The sequence below is a fragment of the Eriocheir sinensis genome, chromosome 18 (assembly GCF_024679095.1).
Source record: "Eriocheir sinensis breed Jianghai 21 chromosome 18, ASM2467909v1, whole genome shotgun sequence".
NCBI classification, from domain to species: domain Eukaryota; kingdom Metazoa; phylum Arthropoda; class Malacostraca; order Decapoda; family Varunidae; genus Eriocheir; species Eriocheir sinensis.
In genome coordinates, this window is record NC_066526.1 from 13,661,323 (window position 1) to 13,684,982 (window position 23,660).

General features: G+C 42.5%; 1 protein-coding gene across 9 annotated transcripts in view; it reads right to left on the bottom strand.

Moving 5' to 3' along the window:
* The window catches only part of LOC127000338 (tropomodulin-like), a 116,741-nt gene that overhangs the window by 17,721 nt on the left and 75,360 nt on the right, over nt 1–23,660 (bottom strand). For all 9 annotated transcript variants that reach the window (XR_007753921.1, XM_050863936.1, XM_050863937.1 and 6 more), the window contains 5 exons: nt 4,111–4,236; nt 3,034–3,201; nt 2,674–2,806; nt 1,480–1,700; nt 926–1,080 (listed from right to left, as the gene is read on the bottom strand). Coding sequence is in view for 8 of the 9 variants with exons in the window: in XM_050863936.1 (XP_050719893.1) it covers nt 926–1,080; nt 1,480–1,700; nt 2,674–2,806; nt 3,034–3,201; nt 4,111–4,236 (803 nt within the window). In the remaining variant the exon portion in view is untranslated. The remainder of the gene's footprint in view (nt 1–925; nt 1,081–1,479; nt 1,701–2,673; nt 2,807–3,033; nt 3,202–4,110; nt 4,237–23,660) is intronic.

The window sequence follows — 23,660 nt, forward strand, 5'->3', positions numbered from 1 at the left end:
TGAGTGAAATTTTGTACAAATATCTCACAACCTGAACTACTGTATGAATTCATGTTGCGTATGGCCTCAGTGCTCATCTCCGTCATATTTGTCCTTGAGCCTGTGGCAAGAGGGAACCTATTAGCCCGGGACACAGGGCAGATGTTACGTCTGGGTTACCACGTTTACCTTTCCCAGGTTTCCCAGGTACCCACTTATCAACTAGCCTGAATGGAAGGATTAACAGCTGGGTGGGTCAAGAGCCCAGGCTGGGATTCAAACCCAAGGCCCACAGATTCATAGTAAGGCATGCTGACCACCATACCAGAGGCACTTGGAGTTGGAGGAGATTTATATATTAGGTTAACTTCTACACAAGTAAATTACCAGTATTTTCCAGGCATGATTACGCATTAGAGTGGTGCATATGAACTGCCAAACAACCTAATTGTAAATATAGTGGTAACAAAGTAATTACCAAATTATTATTGTTAGGTTTGGCACCACTGTAAGTTTTAGATCTGGTAATGCTGCATCCTATGTGACATAATACCATTGGTGTAAGTGTGGTCTCAATCCATGAAGCTGGGCGGGTGAATCGCCTGGTAACTGTTACTTGGTATTGTGTATGAATGATTTAGTTATATGACTGACACTTTGTGTATTAAGTTATTCTTTCTCTTGACAGCTTTTAATTATGTTCATACAGAGTCTCTGTTTTGGAATTGTGTCCTTCCTGATGTCACAAGGCAGAGCTGGGATTTGAGCCTCCTTGCCCTGGCTCTTCACCTCCAGGACTTGACCAATAGACTTATATGAACACTAAGCTACAACACCTCACTTAGTGTATTATGTTTATGCTTGCACTGCCTGATACAAGTAACACCTATAGAATGGAGGCTTAACGACCACAGTGATAAGCAATTTTATCTGTTAGTCAACTCACTTTAGTGTCCTGAGTGCGTTGTTTTGGGAGAGGGCATTGCAAAGTGGATCGAGGTGTCTGTCCGAGAGGGCAACATTAGCCATACTTAAACTCTCCAGCTTTGTGTTGCTCTCCAGAGCTTCAAAGAGGCGCTTCAGCTGTTCGTCAGAGATGTTCTGCAAGACAAAGAAATGTTTAAGGTGCAATGAAAGCCTCTTGAGATATGACAATCCTTACTGCAGGTTGTCTTACTTTTGATATATATTATATATATATATATATATATATATATATATATATATATATATATATATATATATATATATATATATATATATATATATATATATATATATATATATATATATATATATGGTCTTAATCCCTTAGTCAGTCTAAGTCAAGTAGAGGTGTGGGGTGGTTGGGAGAACAGATGGTTGATAGGGCTGAGAAATAAGTTAAGAAACACAAGAAAGGCATAGATAGTGAAATATAAAGCTCCTTGGCCTGTTATTAAAGCTTAGTCTGTTGATGATTTCTAAAAAATCTGTTTATGTGACGTCTTTCCAGCTCACCCTGATGTTGTTAAAGTTGAGGTCCTTGCAGTTGGAGTCGTCATCCTTGACTTTCTTGATACTATCCTCAACGTCTGTATCATTGGGTGGCTCAACAGGCAGAGCCTTGAACTTGGTGGCCTTGGTGATGCCGCCCCAGCCCACGCCCAGCGGCCGGCCCTTGTTGAGCAGCGACGCGTGGTACTGTTCCTGGTTCATCATGGAGTGGAAACCCAGGATGGCTGCAAGGTGGGGAGGAGTTAACAAGTGGAGTCCAGTAATACTTAATCACAAGTCTATACACACATACATGGGGATACTGATGCTCCTTGACTTATAATGCTTTCACATACAATGTTTTTACTGTATAATAGTACAATAGCAGAAGCATTCAGTAAAATCCATGCTGTAGATTTTGCCTTTCAATCTGTTTTCCAATCAACAGGCTTCATACTAGATTATTTTGACCATTTGTGGAATATGATAAGTGCTCTGAGTGCATTTGAGACAGGCTAGGCTAGGCTGGGCTGTGAATTTGACTTGCAACATTTTTGGCTTTTATAATGCTGTCATAAGTTAAAGAGTATCTGTATTAGATAGGTATTATATGAGACATTAAGCATACACAAAAATATGAGGAGAATACATGAGAACAGTCTGGCTACACATTGCAGTTCCTGTGAACTTGTCCTTTCCGTCCATGTATCTATCTAACCTTCATTAGAAATCTTTGTCCTGGTGCACTACTACCAACTCTACTTTCAACTACTGCCTCCCTCACCCTCCTTACACAACTACCTTCACTAATTCTCCCCCCTGGAAAAAAAGCTTTATTGAGTCAAACAAAACCAGTCAGTCAACTAATTCGTATTTTTGACTACTGCCTCCCTCATCTTCCTTGTGCCACCACCCTCACCCATCTTCCCTGCTGCTAAGAGAAGATTTATTGAGTCAAAACAAAACCAATCAGTCTATGAACTCTTATTTTTGACTACTGCCTCCCTCACCCTCCTCATATCTCTACCTTCACCTATCCTACCCACTGAAAAAAAAAAAAGAAATGACTCGAGCAAGACCAATCCCTAGCACCATATTACAGCAGCCACTATAAACAAAATTCACCTGCACCATTAATGGGCTACAGTCATCCAAGAGGCCCCTCAAGAGAGCCTACCAATGCTCTACACAGCACTTAAAAAATCAGTCATTCGTTACCTGCGAGGTCGACAATCTCGTCCTCAGTGGCTGTGTTGAGGACGGACGCAAACTCTTCGTCAAGGTCCACCTCCACCTCCTGAGCCACGGCATCGTCATCCTCCTGGGGCTCCGGGGGCGGCGGCGGCACCCACTGAGGACACATAGGATGAGGTAATGGTCACTAATGGTTCGCCTCCTACCAATCAGCGCTCGTGCCAGGATAAACAGAGATATTACTGCAGGAAATTGGACTGATGTGTAAAAATAAACTAGTGGTATAAAAGAGACTGCTTCTATTAATCTCTCTCTCTCTCTCTCTCTCTCTCTCTCTCTCTCTCTCTCTCTCTCTCTCTCTCTCTCTCACACTGTTTGTCTCACCTTCTTGCCCCTGACAGTGCCGGCAACATAGGGGACGAGGTCAGGTCTGTCGGGTTCATTGATGGCTTGATCGTTGATGTGGTCAATCAGCTTCTTGCGGTCGAGGGGTCCCGTCGCCTCCTTGCTGCACTTGTAACTGTTGCGTTCACTTGGTGGGATCAAGGAGTCCTGCAATGCCAGAGGTTTAAAGTATGGTTTGAATACTACATTGTGTTATTACAGGGAGAAAATCACATAATACAGAGAATTTTGGGTTTTGAGTGAAGTCTGAGTGGATTAGGTTATCATAGGAAAGAAATTATGAAAGACAATTGTTTTGCACGTGAATTGTGGAAAATTTTGTACTCAGAGAGAAAATTCAATGCAACACGAATGGGTTTTTCAGTTTGTTTCATGTACCAAGGGTTGTTATATAGGAAGGAAACTATGCAGAGTAGATTATTTTAGTATATCACGATAACTTGTGTATTAAATCACAATTAGCAATCAGTGGCTCCTGGAACACAGAAATTTTTTAATGCAGTTCAAGTATGGTGTATCATTAAAGGATGTTCTATAATATGGAAACATTGACTTACTATGTAAAGAAAAAAAATATACATTTTAATCTCAATAAGTAATTCACAGTTCAGTGTCATAGATTTGTGAGAATGCAGATTAATGTAAAATTTTAAAATCTCAAGGACAAGAAGCTTTAATTAACTCCAGAGTGCAGGTACATTCAGCCAGTGCATGGTGCCAAGGCAACTCTGGTAATCTTGTCGTGCATGCCTGTGAGCTGAAGGCATGATTGTGCTAATGTGACCAGCACAGTTTTACTTATATCAAACACTCAATATTACTCTATATTACTGATATTTGTAACATTAATATCAACAATATCACTACCACTAGAACTACTGATATCACTTATTTAAAGGGACTTACACTTCAATCTGTTAGCAGCTACTATAAAAAACAACACAAAACATTTTTACATCTACTACTACTACTACTGCTCTTCCTCCTCCCCCTACTATTACTACTACTACTACTACTATTGTTATTACTACTACAACTACCACCACCAACACTCACGTCAGGATCCACCTCGCCCGCCAGCATCTCCAGCTCTTCGGGCGACAGTTGCTCCAGGATGTCATCGATGTCAAGTTCCTCATACTGACTGAGGTCCTTGCCGAAGAGCTTGGTAGTGGCCATCTCCTGTAGGGGAAGATGGAGAGAAGCCGTGAGGAGAGCATCGTGAGGGGAAGGGAGTGTGGGGCTTTGTGAGGATGTATCAGGTGAAGTGTTATTTTCCATGAAGTTGTTGGTGTTGTGTTGTAAAGTGGTGGACTGAAGTGCAAAAATAAACTAGTGTTATAAAAGAGACTGCTTTAATTAGTGTTTCTCTCTTTCTTTAATATGAGTAATACCTACTAGTTAAAGAAGACAAAAGAAGAAGGAAGCAAAAGGGAGAAGAGGGAGGAGAGGAAAAAGAAAAAAGAAAAAGAAAAAAAGAAAAAGAAAAAAGGGAGAAAGGGACTAAGGGAGGTAACATTAATTAGTATGATGGAGTGTGTTCTAGATGATCCTATTACTTATCTATTGCTGTGGTCAAGTCGACAGATCAAGGGGCATAAAACAATTACCTCATACAACCCACAAAAATGAAGAAAATGTTAATGGAAAAAAAAGGAGAATTTGGTGCATTGATACTCTTTATGGTATATAGTTTTTTTTTTTCCTCACTGGTAATCTGATTATTATACATCTCTACCATTCTAGTTTTTATACATTTCTTGTTGCTCTGTTGGGTTGAGTTGAGGACGCTGAAAATATTATGAAACACTTCCTAAATAATACATCAGATAGTGTTGTTCTTATGTTTGTGTGTTGTGTTTGAGGCAGCGAAACATTTATGAATCACATGTGTTGAGTTGAGGACGCTGAAAAGATTACGTATATGAAACACTTCCTAAACAAACATCAGATAGAGTGTTGTTCTTATGTTTCTGTGTTGTGTTCGAGGCATCAAAACATTACATCTCCACCTTTCTAGCTTTTAAACATTTCCTTTTGCTCTGTTGTGTTGTGTTGAGGACGCTTTAAAGATTATAAAACACTTACTTCCTAACATACATCAGATAGTGTTGTACTTGTGTTCGTGTGTTGTGTTTGCGGGATAGAAACATATATGAATCACGAACTCTCTGCATGTACCAGGCATCACGTTATTGTATCAGATAGGGTATCACAGACAGGCCAATCCCTCGGGCCTCACTCAAGATTAGATAAGGAGGGCAGTGGAGTCATGCAGGGCGCGGTGAGAGCACTCTGGGTCTGTCTGGTTAATGGAATGTTCGTTTGGCCATGCTGTTAGTGCTGGTGGTTGTTGATTTATATACCTAACTAGTGCTGGTGACCTGGTGTTGTTGATTTATATACCTAACTATCTTTCTGTCTGTGCCTGTTTACCTAGCTATTTATTTGCATACTAAATTAGCTATTCATCTATATATCTCGTTACCTATTTTTTTGTTTTTTTACATCAAAGGAGACGGCTCAAGGGCAGCAAAAAGAGTGAAGAAAAAAAAGCCCGCTACTCACCGCTCCTATGCAACTATTTATCTAGCTATCTATTTACCAATCTATCTATATTTTTCTCTATATCTAATCTATTTACCTACCTATCCATCATATTAGGTTCCTAGGTATCCATCTATTTAAGTATCTATTTACCCATCAATTTATTCATCTAACTAGCAACTTATTTACCTAACCATCGACTTATCTACTTATTTACCTCGCCATCAACCTCTATATATATGATTTTTCGTTTTCATTTCAAGGTACAAAGTGCAAGCGGTAGAATGTGCGATTATATGGTCTGGGACTGGGACACAAACTGAAAATAAAAAGTGTTCTATTCTACCGTTGTATCTTTTTAGTTTCCTGGTGCTACTTCCACATGTATCCAAAGTTGTATAATCACACTCTGTACTGCCTGGGGGTTGGGATGGCATGTTCCTCTCTTCTCCTTTGTTGTTTACTTGCAACAATAAACTATCAATCAATCAATCATACGCCATTTCCAAATCTTTACGGCTATCCAAGACACTCACCAGACGCGACACCCGCGATAACTATCCATTGATGGTTGTTGTACGCTGTTTCTGGAGGACCGAATGCATAAACGTGTATATAATATTTCTGCAGCATGATGGAACCATGCAATTACGTTCCTCTTCTCCCGGTCTTCCGCACCGCTCTGACCTTTACTGAACAATGATAACGACTCGCTCTTCATTCGTTTTTCGTGTCAAAGAGCCTAATTGAGTTACTATTAGGTATAATGGAAAAGAAGTCTTCCCTAATTTTTTTCCTCTTCTTGTCATAATCTCGCCTTGCTCTCAACACGGCTACTTCCTCCTTGTCGCTGCAGCTGCTGACGATGACGCAAGGGGTGGTAAAATTATACCTCACGAATCGCCTCATGTTTTTTCGTGTCCAGGAGCCTAATTAAACTGATGCGCTGGCTTGTTATAATCTTGCCTTGCTCTCAACACGGCTACTTCCTCCTCGTAGCTGCTGCTGCTAATGATGACGATGACGCAAGGGTTGGTAAAATTATAGCTCACGACTCGCTTTTTCGTGTCCAGGAGCCTAATTAAACTGATGCGCGGGTTTGTTGTTATAATCTCGCCTTGCTCTCAACACGGCTACTTCCTCCTTGTCGCTGCTGCTGCTAATGATGACGATGACGCAAGGGGTGGTAAAATTATACCTCACGACTCGTTCCGTCCCTCCCACCGTCTCCTCGCATTCTACTACACACCCACGCCTCGCCCGACCCACTCACCTTCGCTTTGGCCTTTACCCAGCCTACGCATTCCCCTCCCATCTATGATCTGGCCCTTTTCCCGCAGTACCTAAGACAATGTTCCACTCTACCTATGTCCCCTCCCTCCTTCCCTTCCCTTCCCTTCTCTCAACATTTTCCGCCATGTCTAACTTATTTTCCGCCCTAACAAGACCATTTTCCGTCCTGTATGTGTTATTTCCCGCCCTAACAAGACCATTTTCCGCCCTGCACGTGTCATTTATCGCCCTAACAAGACCATTTTTCGCCCTGCATGTGTTTTTTCCCGCCCTAACAAGACCATTTTCCACCCTGTATGTGTTATTTATCGCCCTAACAAGACCATTTTCCACCCTGTATGTGTTATTTCCCGCCCTAACAAGACCATTTTCCACCCTGTATGTGTTATTTATCGCCCTAACAAAGCCATTTTCCACCCTGTATGTGTCATTTATCGCCCTAACAAGACCATTTTCCACCCAGTTTGTGTAATTTCCTGCCCTATCTACGCCATTTATCGCCCTAACAAGACAATATTCCACCCTGTATGTATCAATTATCGCCCTAACAAGACCATTTTCCACCCTGTATGTGTTATTTCCCGCCCCACCAAGACCATTTTCCACTCTGTATGTGTTATCTACTTTCTCCACCTCACGGCTTCCCACACAGGTTCCATTCCACCCTAAGACGAGATCAAGGAATAAAGCCTCGGACGAATAGGGAAGGAAAGATAATGCTAAAAAGAAGACCCAGAAATCATAATACGACGAGATCAAGGAATAAAGAATCGGAGCAAGGAACGAACATGATTATAAAAATGGTACAGAGAAATCCATTGAACGAGATCAAGGAATAGAGAATCGGACCAAGGAACGAACATGATTATAACAATGGTACAGAGAAATCCATTGAACGAGATCAAGGAATAGAGAATCGGAACAATGAACGAACATGATTATAACAATGGTACAGAGAAATCCATTGAACGAGATCAAGGAATAAAGAATCGGACCAAGGAACGAACATGATTATAACAATGGTACAGAGAAATCCATTGAACGAGATCAAGGAATAGAGAATCGGACCAAGGAACGAACATGATTATAACAGTGGTACAGAGAAATCCATTGAACGAGATCAAGGAATAAAGAATCGGACCAAGGAACGAACATGATTATAACAGTGGTACAGAGAAATCCATTGAACGAGATCAAGGAATAGAGAATCGGACCAAGGCGAACATGATTATAACACTGGTACAGAGAAATCCATTGAACGAGATCAAGGAATACAGAATCGGACCAAGGAACGAACATGATTATAACAGTGGTACAGAGAAATCCATTGAACGAGATCAAGGAATAAAGAATCGGACCAAGGAACGAACATGATTATAACAGTGGTACAGAGAAAGCCATTGAACGAGATCAAGGAATAAAGAATCGGACCAAGGAACGAACATGATTATAACATTGGTACAGAGAAATCCATTGAACGAGATCAAGGAATAAAGAATCGGACCAAGGAACGAACATGATTATAACAGTGGTACAGAGAAATCCATTGAACGAGATCAAGGAATAGAGAATCCGACCAAGGAACGAACATGATTATAACAATGGTACAGAGAAATCCATTGAACGAGATCAAGGAATAGAGAATCGGACCAAGGAACGAACATGATTATAACAGTGGTACAGAGAAATCCATTGAACGAGATCAAGGAATAAAGAATCGGACCAAGGAACGAACATGATTATAACAGTGGTACAGAGAAAGCCATTGAACGAGATCAAGGAATAAAGAATCGGACCAAGGAACGAACATGATTATAACAGTGGTACAGAGAAATCCATTGAACGAGATCAAGGAATAAAGAATCGGACCAAGGAACGAACATGATTATAACAGTGGTACAGAGAAATCCATTGAACGAGATCAAGGAATAGAGAATCGGACCAAGGAACGAACATGATTATAACAGTGGTACAGAGAAATCCATTGAACGAGATCAAGGAATAAAGAATCGGACCAAGGAACGAACATGATTATAACAGTGGTACAGAGAAAGCCATTGAACGAGATCAAGGAATAGAGAATCGGACCAAGGAACGAACATGATTATAACAATGGTACAGAGAAATCCATTGAACGAGATCAAGGAATAAAGAATCGGACCAAGGAACGAACATGATTATAACAGTGGTACAGAGAAATCCATTGAACGAGATCAAGGAATAGAGAATCGGACCAAGGAACGAACATGATTATAACAGTGGTACAGAGAAATCCATTGAACGAGATCAAGGAATAAAGAATCGGACCAAGGAACGAACATGATTATAACAGTGGTACAGAGAAATCCATTGAACGAGATCAAGGAATAAAGAATCGGACCAAGGAACGAACATGATTATAACAGTGGTACAGAGAAATCCATTGAACGAGATCAAGGAATAGAGAATCGGAACAAGGAACGAAAGACCGTGATAAAAAAAAAGAGAAATCCATAAAACGAGATCAAGGAACAGAAAATCGAAACAAAAAGAAAGGAAAAGAACATCATAAAAAAAGACAGATATCCAGAAGACAAGATCAAGGAACACAGAAGCGAAACAAAACGAAAGGAAAAGAACATAATAAAAAAGAGAGAAATCCATAAAACGAGATCAAGGAATAAAGAAGCGATACAAAAGGAAAGGAAATAATATAATAAGAAAAGAAAACAGATATCCAGAAGACGAGATAAAGGAACAAAGAAGCGAAACAATAAAGAAAGGAAAAGAACATAATAAAAAAGAGAGAAATCCATAAAACGAGATCAAGGAATAAAGAAGCGATACAAAAGGAAAGGAAATAATATAATAAGAAAAGAAAACAGATATCCAGAAGACGAGATAAAGGAACAAAGAAGCGAAACAAAAAGAAAGGAAAAGAACATAATAAAAAAAGAGAGAAATCCATAAAACGACATCAAGGAACAAAGAACAGAAACAGAAAGAAAGGAAAAGAACATAATAAGAAAAGAAGACAAAGATATCCAGAAGACGAGATAAAGGAACAAAGAAACGAAACAAAAAGAAAAGAACACCATAAAAGACATATCCAGAAGACGAGATCAAGGAACAAAGAAACAAAACAAAAAGAAAGGAAAAGGACATAGGTAATAAAAAGAAGAAAAAAATAATACAGAAGACGAAATGAAGGAACAAAGAATCGGAACAAGAGAATGAGAAAGAATTATAACTTCAGAAGACGCGTGAGAGACAGGGATAATTAGGTATATACAGGAAGAATGATGAGGAATAAAAAGGAAGTAGAAGGAGGAAAGGGAAGTTGTATTAAAAGGTGACGTCTTCCTAACAACAACAACAACAACAACAACAACAACAACAACAATAATAATTCTACTACTACACATTTCCTGCCTGACCTCTTTTCCTCCCCTCTTCACGGCCCTTTCATTTTCATTTTTCGTCCAACTCTCTCCCTTCCTCCTCTGCCTCCCCCTCCCCCTTCTCCTCCTCCACCTCCTCCTTCTCCTTCTCCTCCTCCACCTCCTCCTCCTCCTCCTCCCCCTCCTCCCTCCCCTCTCCCCCTCCCTCTCCTCTCCTCCTCCTCCTCCTCCATCATCATCATCATCATCATCATCATCATCATCTCACATCATCTCCTTCTCTTTTCTTCTTCTTCTGCTTCTTCTCTTCTTTCCTTCTCTTCCTTCCTCCTTCTCCTCCCTCCTCCTCCTCTCCTCCCTCTCCTCCCTCCTCCTCCCCTAGCCCTAGTTTGCAGGCGAGAGGGCGTCTCTCCCAAACCGTCTCCTGTGAAGACGGATCACACTTCAACAAGAATCAACACACAGGTTAACAACACTAAAACTGTGACAGCAACTCATTGTTGAAGAGAACTGGATTCTGGAAACGTGGCGTGGACGAACGCTCAAGAGCGAAAACGCTAAAATATTCACGGGTGCGGAACTACAAGATACAGAAAGAAGCACCAGACCCAAGCTCCAGACCGCACGGGCAGGGGGACATAACATCGAACCACGCTAAGCACGAACAACGTCCCAACAATGTCCACCGAGAGATTATAGCGGACTACCGACGAGTAATCCGCCAACGCATTGTCTGGTTAGCCAACTGTTGTCTCGAGTTCATCCGAGAATCAACGCCTTCTGAGACGAAACAGAGAAGGCGTCCCGAACCGAGGGAACAGATTGGGAAGTCTCTGCCAGAACGAGAGTTTGTTCATTTCCTTGATATCCCGACGAAGCGATATCCCCGAGTCTTTCCGTCAAACGGTCTGGCTTGTGCACAGCTTGGTAAGTTTGTACTCTTGGTAGGAGTACTGAACGAGGAGGTACTTTTGTACTCAAACATTAGAGCGCCCAAAGGAGCACCAACCTATCGTAAACATTGGACGGTAAATTACACAAGAATAACAGAGGCCACAAACAGATCAGAAGCCATACACCGTCAAGCGACCAAAATGAGAAAACGGAACAAACGGAAGGACATTTCTGTCCTATAGACCAACGCGCAGACTTAATTGCAAACAGGATGAGTTAACACTGTCGCTGAACCGAAAGCAATTCTCATCACCGACACGTAGGAAACGACAAAGCAACCCCACCCTAATGACCGAATTCTCCAATTCCACGAGACAAACTACAAACAAAGACTTCTTCAATCGAAAGGAGAGTGTCATCTGTTACGTCAAGAACAATAGAATTGCCGTGCAAATAACCACAGAAGACGATTGGAAATAGAGATTATATGGCAAACTGAACTGGAGACACTTAAGTACAACAAAATAAATGAACAGAACCGTTTAACAAAACCTCCAAGGCAAGCGGCACTGGACGACGAAGCGCTGTACTGGATTATTACACCGTAAAAAAATAAACAGTCAGTCATTACTTTAACTGAAACACTGTTGGAAACATTGATGATTGGACGATGACCACAATCGGGAGGAGTAACAGGCCGCCGAAATGTGCTGGGACGAATTTTCTTACTCAGATTGTTACCGTCAAAACGAGGAAAAAGACCGACTACCCTAGTCGCCTAACGTGATTCAGTGAATCCACGTGAACCGAAAATGAAGCGAAAAAGACCCATCATTGCGACCATCTAAAAATTCGCCTAAACAACAACGAACCGAAAGAAACATGTCCAGAAGGCCAGACTACAACTAAAAAAAAGCAGAACTTAACTTCGCTCTGCTAACCCACTGAACAACGAGACCATGAACCTCACTCGGTGACGCCAGCGTGGACGTGCTTTAGAACCCACTCCTGGAGGTAGAGAACATTTCCCCCCCAAGAAGACAAAGGAGAAAAAATAAAACCAAGCAAGGACCAGGATGACTACCCAAGTTCGACGGGCATTAATTTGAAGACTCATAAATACATGAACCTAGTCTAGCTTAGCAAACACGAGGCACACGAAGAATTACCATCAAGTTTGCTTGCAGAGCAGAACAAAGCCAAAGCAATAAATGGAACTGAAAGAAAGTGAAATTGCACAGGGTAAACCGAAAAACAAAAGTCACGTATCTCGGGCAAACAACCAAAAGAAGACAAAAGCAATCCCAATCATAAAAGGAAGGAGTGACGTACTAAATCAGGACCGTCCGAATAAATGGTCAATCCTAAACAGGAACACCGCGTTCCAAAACACAGTCGAAGTAAACAGCCCTGAACTGAGCCCCGTCCACCGATGGAATCCAAGACTAAAAATTGGTCCAAACGAAATACCAAGAAGAAAGAGTACCTGGAACAAACTCAAACAAAACAAGTCTACCGGACCCGACAATCAACACCCTCAACAAGCCAAGGACCGAAAAGCAGCAAATCCTCAAACCACTCACCAATCTCTAGAAAGGTCATCAATACAACAAAATAAAGTCCGACAAGAAGGCAACGACGTAACACTAAAAGTACAACAAAGATGACAAAAAAGTGGCCCTAAACTACTTTGAAATCAGCTCATGCTCAGTGGCCGGAAAAAGATCATCAGAAGATCATCAGGGAGGATTCCTTGTTAGGTTCCTTGAGAACAACAACTAAAACACGATGATAGGAACAATTCAGGAACAAGCGCTCATGCTTACTCAATTCCAAGTCGATCTTCCAAAGGTATCTATGATCACCAGACTTATCATATCTGATGACTGCGACCATCTAGCAGTTCAGAAAGCCTTTGAGCAAAGTGCGCTCCCGATCAAGACTCCTCCAAGGCAGGGAAGTCGGCGGGATAGATCAAGATCGGGCTCAGATCCAAAAGACCATATCACTGATCGAAAACACAAACGTTGTACTCAACCGACGACAACTGGAGTGCCACAACAGGCCGTAAGAGTGCCAAGAGGGTCAGTGCTGGACAACGACCTAGACCAGAATTAAATCAGAACCTAGAACAAGTTAAATCCAATCTTCAAAAGATTTACGACGACACCCTCAGAAACAGGAACTGCACTCACGACAACAGACTGCAAAAACCAATGTCCTCGCTGGGTGAGATCACTCGGTGGTCAGACTGACGCAGTAAAGTAAAGCCACTACCATCAAGAAAGTGGAAAATATCAGATCACAACAGTGGGTTCCACGAAGATGGGTGAATCACCGAGACAAGAGACCTAAGAAGACCTCATCAGCACCATCAAAGGAAACTTGAAACAAACAAAGAACAAGTGTGCCTGTGAGGCCCAATACAATGCTTAAGTACATATCCGAAAGACGAATACAAGACGCCGTTGAGGATGTTATCCCAGCATAATTCGCTGGTAAGGCCCCACTGGGAATACGCCGTGCAGTTCCTGACTAGCACACAGGAAAGACATTGAGAAAAACTTGAGACTCAGCGCCGTTCCACGAATGGACTCATCACTGAGGACGAAACCCTATGAAGAAGAACTCAAGCGACTCCTCAAACTTCGTTCACAAAGAGACGACTGCGGGTAGACGAAATACAGAATCTTTAAGGTACCTGAAATTGCCTGAGCAAGTGGTTGAACGTTAATTCTTCACTACACAAACTAACAAATGAACAGAAACAACAGAGAAACAATTCAAGCAAAAAGCGATGCAATACCGACATCGGCGCCATAATTCCTTCTCCTTCCCTCAACCACCCACGAATTTCACTCAACCGTAACTCTTTCCTCTCCAACAAACTTTTCACCTTTCCATCGTGTTCTCTCTCTCTCTCTCTCTCTCTCTCTCTCTCTCTCTCTCTCTCTCTCTCTCTCTCTCTCTCTCTCTCTCTCTCTGCTATTTTCCTTCTTTCCTTCTTCCTTTAGTTTTTTCATTTTTTTTTCTTACTTCTTCTCATTATATATTCTTCTCTCTCTCTCTCTCTCTCTCTCTCTCTCTCTCTCTCTCTCTCTCTCTCTCTCTCTCTCTCTCTCTCTCTCTCTCTCTCTCTCTCGTATGAAGGTCAAGAAACGGGCAGCAAAAGGTCAGCTTCCTTGTACACAGGTGGATTAATTACAGCCAGGTAAGAAAAAAAAGTTGGAGGACGTTGGGAAAGGCCTTTGTTATACCGTGGACTCATAATGGCTGATGATGATGGTGATGATGAGCTAATAATGGATGAGGATGAGACAGGCTGTGAGGGAGGGAGGGAGGGAGGGAGGAGGAAGGGTCAGGACAGGTGAGGTTGATTGGGGGGTTGTAACACCTGGGATGGGGGGGAGGGTCATAGGTCACGGGGTCAGAGGTCGAGTGAAGCAACGCCAGGGTGAATCAGAATAAAGAGAAAGGCTGCAGAGGTCAGGGCTGGAAGTTTGTCTCTCTCTCTCTCTCTCTCTCTCTCTCTCTCTCTCTCTCTCTCTCTCTCTCTCTCTCTCTCTCTCTCTCTCTCTCTCTCTCTCTCTCTCTCTCTCTCTCTCTCTCTCTCTCTCTCTCTCTCTCTCTCTCTCTCTCTCCAATATATTTTCTTTAGTTTTCTTCCATTTTTGTTTTGTTTTCCCCTTTTCCTTTCATTATATATTCTCTCTCTCTCTCTCTCTCTCTCTCTCTCTCTCTCTCTCTCTCTCTCTCTCTCTCTCTCTCTCTCTCAGGCATCCCATAACAGAGACGAGGCGAGTCCAAGCGTCACAGCCCTATAGCATCACGTCGTTTTTGGCACCTCCTGGCCCTCACACACACACACACACACACACACACACACACACACGCATGCCAGCCCGCGTCACAGTGCCGCCTTGAAGAGAACTATTAGCGCCTTACAAATACTGATAATACTTCCCTTCCCCTCCCTTCCTTTCATTTCCCTTTCCGTACCGTTCCGTTCCCATCCCTTCCTTTCCTTTCAATTCGTTCCCTCCCCTTCCCTTTCCTTCCTTTCCTTTCCTTTCAATTTCTTTCCTTCCCTTCTCTTCCTTTTCCTTCCCTTTCCGTTCATTTCCCTTTCCTTTCCTTCCCTTCCCTTCCTTTCCTTTCCTTTCAATTCCTTCCCTTCTCTTCTCCTTTTCCTTCCCTTTCCGTTCATTTCCCTTTCCTTTCCTTCCCTTCCTTTCCTTTCAATTCCTTCCCTTCCCTTCCCTTCTCTTCCTTTTCCTTCCCTTTCCTTTCCTTCCCTTCCCTACCTTTCCTATCCATTCCTTCCCTTCCCTTCTCTTTTTTTTCCTTCCCTTTCCGTTCATTTCCCTTTCCTTTCCTTCCTTTCCTTTCCTTTCAATTCCTTCCCTTCCCTTCTCTTCCTTTTCCTTTCCTTTCCGTTCATTTCCCTTTCCTTTCCTTTCCCTTCCCTTCCCTTAATAAACAAAATAAAAGTATCACGTATAGTAGTTCATTGTTTTGCCGCTTGTCATGGTATACTACTACTACTACTACTACTACTACTACTTCGTTCTTTTCCACACGTATTTATCTGTTGTTCTTTTCTCTCTTAGAACTCCACATTTTTTTCCTGCTCCTACTCTTGTTCCTGTTCTCGTCTGCACCTCGCGGCTAGCTGTCAACGTTTCGCTCTCCTTTCTGTTATTATTTTCTCCCTCCCTCCGCCCCGCCCTCAGCGCCGCACTACAAGCAGACGCGGTCATATAAGGGCTTCCGAAATCGCTTTGACACGGGTTCCCATTTGCCGGTAAGCGCGGTGGTCTGTTTCGCTCCACACGTAGCACTTGACGAAACGCTAAGCAGTCACCTCACACCCACGCAAGAGTACAGAAGTAAGGCTTTGTGAAGAGGCTGAGTAAGAGGTGAGATGACTAGATGAAGCTTTAAAAGAAGAAAGGTATGGATAATGATGATGATGATGATGATGATGTCGATGATGATGATGATGAGGAGGAGGAGGAGATGTGGAAATAATACGAAAATCAATCATAAAGAGATAAAATAAGTAAATGAAGCTTCAGTAAGGTATAGAAGATGAGGAGGAGGAGATATTAAGAGATAAAAAGAGAATCAAGCATAAATAACAGGTAAAGTGACTGCATGAAACTTCAGAAAGATATAAAGAGGAGGAGGAGGAGGAGGAGGAGGCGGGGGCGGAGGAGGAGAAAATGGGGTAGGTATAAAATTCTGTCGGTCCTGTTCCCCGCCTCGCAGACCCTCGCCTTGCTACGATTTACGGTCCACGAAAAGGTTAGGTTGTTGTTGCTGTCCCTCTGTACACACGTTCCTATTTGCTCGGCGCGCGGCGGGGACGTGGAGGAATTCATTGGTCCAAGTCTTGCAGGTGGTTCCTTCTGCCACCTTGAGGAACGCCGCGGTGGTATGGTGAACAGCTGACGGAAAGGTTAAGGTGTTGATGCAGCCGCTTATACAAACATCTCCCGTCCCTTCTGTCGGCATGTGGAGGCATTCTTTTGGCATACAAGTCTTACAGGTGGATAATTCTGCCACCTTGTAAACGCTGATGTAGTGATGTTATAGCAGCTGACGAGAAAGTTAAGTAGTTGATTATGCCGCTTCTACAAACATCTCCCTTCCCTCTGTCGGCATGTTGAGGAATTCTTTAGGCCTATAAGTCTTAGAGGTGGTTCCTTCTGCCACCTTGAAAATGCTGATGTGGTGATGTTAGCAGCTGACGAGAAAGTTAAGTAGTTGATTATGCCGCTTGTACAAACATCTCCCGTCCCTTCTGTCGGCATGTTGAGGAATTCTTTAGGCCTGTAAGTCTTAGAGGTGGTTCCTTCTGCCACCTTGAAAATGCTGATGTGGTGATGTTATAGCAGCTGACGAGAAAGTTAAGTAGTTGATTATGCCGCTTCTACAAACATCTCCCTTCCCTCTGTCGGCATGTTGAGGAATTCTTTAGGCCTATAAGTCTTAGAGGTGGTTCCTTCTGCCACCTTGAAAATGCTGATGTGGTAATGTTAGCAGCTGACGAGAAAGTTAAGTTGTTGATTATGTCGCTTATTCAAACATCTCCCTTCCCTCTGTCGGCACGTGGAGGAATTCTTTAGGCCTAGAAATCTTACAGGTGGTTTACTTCTGCTACCCTGAGGACGCCGCGGTGGTATGACTTAGAGCTCACGGAAATGTTATGTTGTTGATGCTGTCCCCTATACACACGTCCCCCTTCCCTCTGTCGGTATGTTGAGGAAAGCTTTAGGCCTACAAATTTTACAGATGGTTTACTTCTGCTATCTGGAGGTGGTATGGTTAACAGTTCACGAAAAGGTTATGTTCTTGATGCTGTCCCATATATAGACATTCTCCTTTTCTTTGTCTGTATGTTGAGGTATTAATTTGCCAAAGTCTTACAGGTGGTTAATTAAGCTAGCCTACCTTGAGGGACGCCGCGGTGGTATGGTTAACAGTTCACGGAAAAGTTATGTTGTTGATGCTACCCCGTATATAGACACTGTCCGTTTCTTTGTCTGTATGTTGAGGTATTAATTTGCCAAAGTCTTACAGGTGGTTAATTAAGCTAGCCTACCTTGAGGGACGCCGTGGTGGTATGGTTAACAGTTCACGGAAAGGTTAAGCTGTTGATGCTACCCCGTATATAGACACTCTCCTTTTCTTTGTCTGTATGTTGAGGTATTAATTTGCCAAAGTCTTACAGGTGGTTAATTAAGCTAGCCTACCTTGAGGGACGCCGCGGTGGTATGGTTGACAGTTCACGGAAAAGTTATGTTGTTGATGCTACCCCGTATATAGACACTCTCCTTTTCTTTGTCTGTATGTTGAGGTATTAATTTGCCAAAGTCTTACAGGTGGTTAATTAAGCTAGCCTACCTTGAGGGACGCCGCGGTGGTATGGTTGACAGTTCACGGAAAAGTTATGTTGTTGATGCTACCCCGTATATAGACACTGTCCGTTTCTTTGTCTGTATGTTGAGGTATTAATTTGCCAAAGTCTTACAGGTGGTTAATTAAGCTAGCCTACCTTGAGGGACGCCGCGGTGGTATGGTTAACAGTTCACGAAAAGGTTATGTTGTTGATACTGAACCGTATACACGCGTTCCCCTCCCTCTGTCGGCACATCGAAGTACTAATTTGCCCAAGTTTTACAGGTGTTACTTTCTCTTCCTGTTTCTCTGTCACCTGTTCGTGTTCCTATGTCGCCTGTCCCGTGTTCCTTTCCCTTTGTTCTCCCTTAAAAAAAAATAATAAAAAATGTACTGTTATATGTTTCTAATTGTCATGTTTTTTTTTTTTTTTTTTTTTTTTACAGCAAAGGAGACGGCTCAAGGGCAACAAAAAGAGTGCAGAGAGAGAGAGAGAGAGAGAGAGAGAGAGAGAGAAAAAAAAAAACCCCGCTACTTAGTTATGTTACTGATGTTGTACCTTTGTTATATGTATTTCTTTATGTAATATGTTCGTGTTCCTTTGTCCCTGTTCTCTGTTCTAATATAAAAAAAAATGTTCCTTTGCACTGCTTTTGTTTTTTTTTCTATTAGTCATACATTAGTTATACACGCGTCTCCTTCCCTTCCCTCTGTCGCCACGTCGAGAAAAGCTTTCGAACTTAAGAACATTCGGCGAGTGCAAAAGGCCAGATAGTTGACCTACACAGAGAAATTTCCTCACATATACCGCCATCTATCCTCCCTATCCACGTATTTGTCTAACCTTCCCTTGGTGTTTATCCTGTTAACTGCCCCGAGGAAAAAAAAGTGGGGTTGGAAGTCTGTAAGAAGTGGCGGTGGTCCCGTTTGCAGCCTTGTGGGACGCCGATAGGTACGAGAGTTTACGAAAAGGTTATGTTGCTTGTTCTTGTCCCTTCCCTCTTGCCTCCTGACTTCATAGCAACGTTACCAGATTATCGTACGCATAACATTGTATTTTCCGGAAAGTTTGGAAAGTTTCGTTTAGTCGGCGCAACATCTGTGGTCATATGCCGGAGAGAGACAGAAGGGGAAGGAATTATAGAAGGAAATATCCCAGGAGACGAGACACAACCCCCGATTAATACCTGGTACCCATTCACTGCTGGTTTCTGGCCCATGAATATTGCAAAAAGGAGCATCAATAATTACCGATTTTAACGATAATTATAAATGCATATCGTTATCTTTGTGGGTGCGATAGTTTTGGGTCAGAAATCGGCAAAAGAAAAAAAAAAAAAAAAGCCAAGTACGACAATCTGGTGCCATTGGTTCATAGCCATCCCGGTTCAACTCATTCACCTTGTCATAGTCATCCACGTAACACAGTATTGCAGAAACGTAGTACAGTTTTAGCAGCACACTTACTTCTGCTCTGATAACCTGTAACTCGCAACACAAGGATCACCCCCCAGCATTTCCTCGTATTCGTGTAACACAATATTGCAGAAATGTAATACAGTTTTAGCATCACATTTGCTTCTGCTCTGATAACCTGTAACCCGCAATACAAGAATCACCCCCCAGCATTTCCTCGTATTCATGTAATAGCCCATTTACACTGGGGAAATTTTACGTGGATCTTCAGTCAAACCACGATTTCTGCTAACGTGGTTCTCGTTTATTTCTTGTTATTTCTTCTGATGGTGAGTAATACCGTCGTCCTTTGGTGAAATCTACCGTACCTTTGGAAGATCGTGAACACGTCAGAAAACCACGGAAATGAAAACCACGCCAGCGGAAATCGTGGTTTGACTGAAGATCCACGGAAAATTTGCCCCGTGTAATAGCCCCTTAACACAATATTGTAGCAACACAAATAGTTTTACCATAATTATTCACCTCTTAGCCAGCCACATTATACAGTATTGCGGCAACACAAAAATAGTTTTAACATATCCCCCTTCGCTTAGTCAACCACCCTCAACACAGTATTGCGGCAACACACAAATAATTTCAACACATCACCTTCGCTTAGTTAGCCAGTCACGTAATACAACACTGCGGGAATGTTGTTATGGATACGTGGGCGATTCCATTCAACACAAGCAAACCATTATTCACGCCACGCAATGCAAGCCTCAGCAACACACACACACACACACACACACACACACACACACACACACACACACACACACACACTCAGCGTCCCCAACTCCACGTGGTCTCAAGGTATAAAGTAATGTAATCCTATTCTCTGTCGCTTTCTTCGTCTTTTCCTGTCGTAATCCAAGACGCCTCATTCTACTTATAACCATTCATTTTTTACTTCTTACACCGTCTCCAATGCCACCCAGGACCTGATAACTCTCACACCAGGACGAGTTTATTGATTCTTTTTCGTATATCTTTTCGTTTGCATTTTCACAGCGAGTGTTACCAGGACTTGATAACTTGGCCTAACCTATTGTGTTGTCTACAGCGTCAGTGTTACCAAGGCTTGCCAACTCATGCCAAGAAGTATATTTATTTTTTCATTGCGCGCCAGTGTTACCAAGGCTTGCTAACCCACACCTCAAGAAGTTTATGTATTCCTTTATTGAGCCAGTGTTGCCAAGACCCGACTGAGATTCCATTCCTTTGTAGTTTTGTATGTTCCTATGTCTCTGTTATCTGTTTGCATCCCTTTGTCTGTGTTTGTGTTCATGTATTCCTGTTCCTTTACCCTGACTATGCTCATTTTCATTCCCTCGTTGTATTTGTTGTTATATGCTTTGTTCATTTGTTATATGTATCTCTTCTCGTGTTCCTTTGTCCTTGTTCTCTGTTCAAAATTTTCTAATCTAAAGCTAAAATCTAATCCAAATCTAAAATCTAATTCAAATCTAAATCTAATCTAAAATCTTCCTTTAGTCATTCATTAGTCATCTGGTGTTGTCCTTTTGTCCCTGTTCTCTGTTCTAATAAAAAAAAACGTTCCTTTGTTATATGTATCAATATCATACGTTCATGTTCATTTGCTCCTTCTCGTGTTCCGCTGTCCCTGTTTTCTGTTTTAATAAAAAATAAATGTTCCTTTGCACTGCTTATGTTTTTTCCATTAGTCATCTGCTGTTGTTCCTCTGTCCCTGTTCTCTGTTCTAATATAAAAAAAACACGTTCCTTTCTTTTATGTATCTATATCATCCGTTTATGTTCATTTGCCCCTTCTCGTGTTCCGCTGTCCCTGTTCTCTATTCTAATATATAAAAATGTTCCACTGCTATATATCGTCACCTTCGTAAACAAACCGCCTAAGTCATTATTTTCTACTTTTCAGGAAACCAAAATGGAGCTGTCATCATCTCATTTGGCTTAAGTTTTAGACAGAAATGAAAGGGCCAATTCTAGAACAGTCGACCCTTGAATGATGAAGGCAGCTGTACAAAAATGGGCGTCACATGATGAAAAATTGATGTAGACAAAAACCTGGAAATCGCTGAAAAATGACTTGGGCGATTATTTTCCGAGGCTGACGATATACGTTTCTCCTTTTGTCATCCGTTCGCCTTCCTTTCTCGTGTCCGTGATCCCTTAGTGCCCTGGGTGAGAGGAGCGACAGCCGGGCACTAGGTGAGGGGTACAGCGCCTTGGCACAAACCACGCCCTTTGTGCACAGACCGGGGCCAACCTTGTCCTGCCTCTCTCTACCTGTGTGTCTTTGTATCTCTCTCTCTCTCTCTCTCTCTCTCTCTCTCTCTCTCTCTCTCTCTCTCTCGTATGGGAAAACAAGATAATTCATAGTTAGTTTTCTTTTCTCCTTCTCCTCCATCTCAATTCCATCATCTTTCACTTAATCTTTTCCCTCTTCCCCCTTCTAATTCCTTCCCGTCCCATGATCTTCCACTTCATCCACTTCTTCCTCTTCCTCTATCTCAACCTCAATCGACTCATCTTTCTCCTCCTCCTCCTCCTCCTCATTCTAATTCTCCTCTTAACCTACAATCACTACGACTACTACCACCACCACCAGTACCACCACCACTACTACTACTACTACTACTACTACTACTACTACAACGACTACCCTCCAGGCTTCACATAACAAGGTAAAAACACACAAACAGCTGACGATCAATCTAGCGAGGCGGAGTAGAACCGGACACATCTTAATCATTGCGTGGGCAGTTCACCTTTACGTCCGCAGGTAGGGCGCGCACCTTTCTTATTTATGTGCTTGGGGCGTGCTTCTTTATCAGGTAAGGTGGGGAAAGGTGTTGAGCTGGGGGGGGAGGGGATAGGGGGGAAGGTGTTGAGTGTGGGAGGAGGGGGGACAGGGTGGGGATAGTGTGTGTGTGTGTGTGTGTGTGTGTGTGTGTGTGTGTGTGTGTGTGTGTGTGTGTGCAGATAGGCTCGCCGTAACAATAGCGGGCTCACCTAACGGCTGCCAAGCGCTCTCTCTCTCTCTCTCTCTCTCTCTCTCTCTCTCTCTCTCTCTCTCTCTCTCTCTCTCTCTCTCTCTGTATGAATATATGTAGGTATGTGTGTTTGTGCGTGTGTGTGTGTGTGTGTGTGTATGTGGGGGGGGCAGGGTCAATCGTATGTATTTTTTTTTGCTATCAACATGAGAGAGAGAGAGAGAGAGAGAGAGAGAGAGAGAGAGAGAGAGAATGCTAAGAATCGAATTTCAGAGCAGAATGACCGCATAAGAATGAAGACACCAAAATACTCTCTCTCTCTCTCTCTCTCTCTCTCTCTCTCTCTCTCTCTCCCGACTCCGGATGCCAAAACGTGCACGAGAGAGAGAGAGAGAGAGGAAAGAAAATAATATGAAGGGAAATAAGGAAAACAACTAGAGATCCGAGAGAGAAGGAAAGAAAATATATTGAAAGGAGAGAGAGAGAGAGAGAGAGAGAGAGAGAGTAGCCCCCTCTCTATATATACACTCAAGGGCTCCTCGCCAGCTCTAAGAAGCTTGCCAGGAAGGACAACTATATGCCTCCTCCTCCTTTCCTTCTTCTTCCTCCTCCTCTTCTTCGTCTTTCTCCAACATATCTTCCCTTATATTTTACTTTTCTACCATCATCTCTTCCTCCTCCTCCTCCTCCTCCTCCTCCTCTTCCTCCTCAGTATTCTTCTTCCTTCTCTTAATTCTCTTCACCTTATGTTTCATCTCCATTTCTCTCTCTCTCTCTCTCTCTCTCTCTCTCTCTCTCTCTCTCTCTCTCTCTCACCTTGAGCCGTTCCCATCACCTGCTCATCCCGATCTTGCTAATTTTAAATGTACAGGTGTGTGTGTGTGTGTGTGTGTGTGTGTGTGTGTGTGTGTGTGTGTGTGTGATATAGTTAGATAAATAAATAAATGATAAAAAAGGAAAAAATAGAAAAGATGAAAAAAAGATACTGAGAGAGAGAGAGAGAGAGAGAGAGAGAGAGAGAGAGTCTTACATCACAAGAGGCAAAAAGAGGTGATGAATGAAAAGGAGGAGGAAGAGGAGGAGGAGGAGGATAGCAAAAAAATGAAAACTAGTAAGAAGAGGAAGGAGGATGAGAAAGATGATGATGACG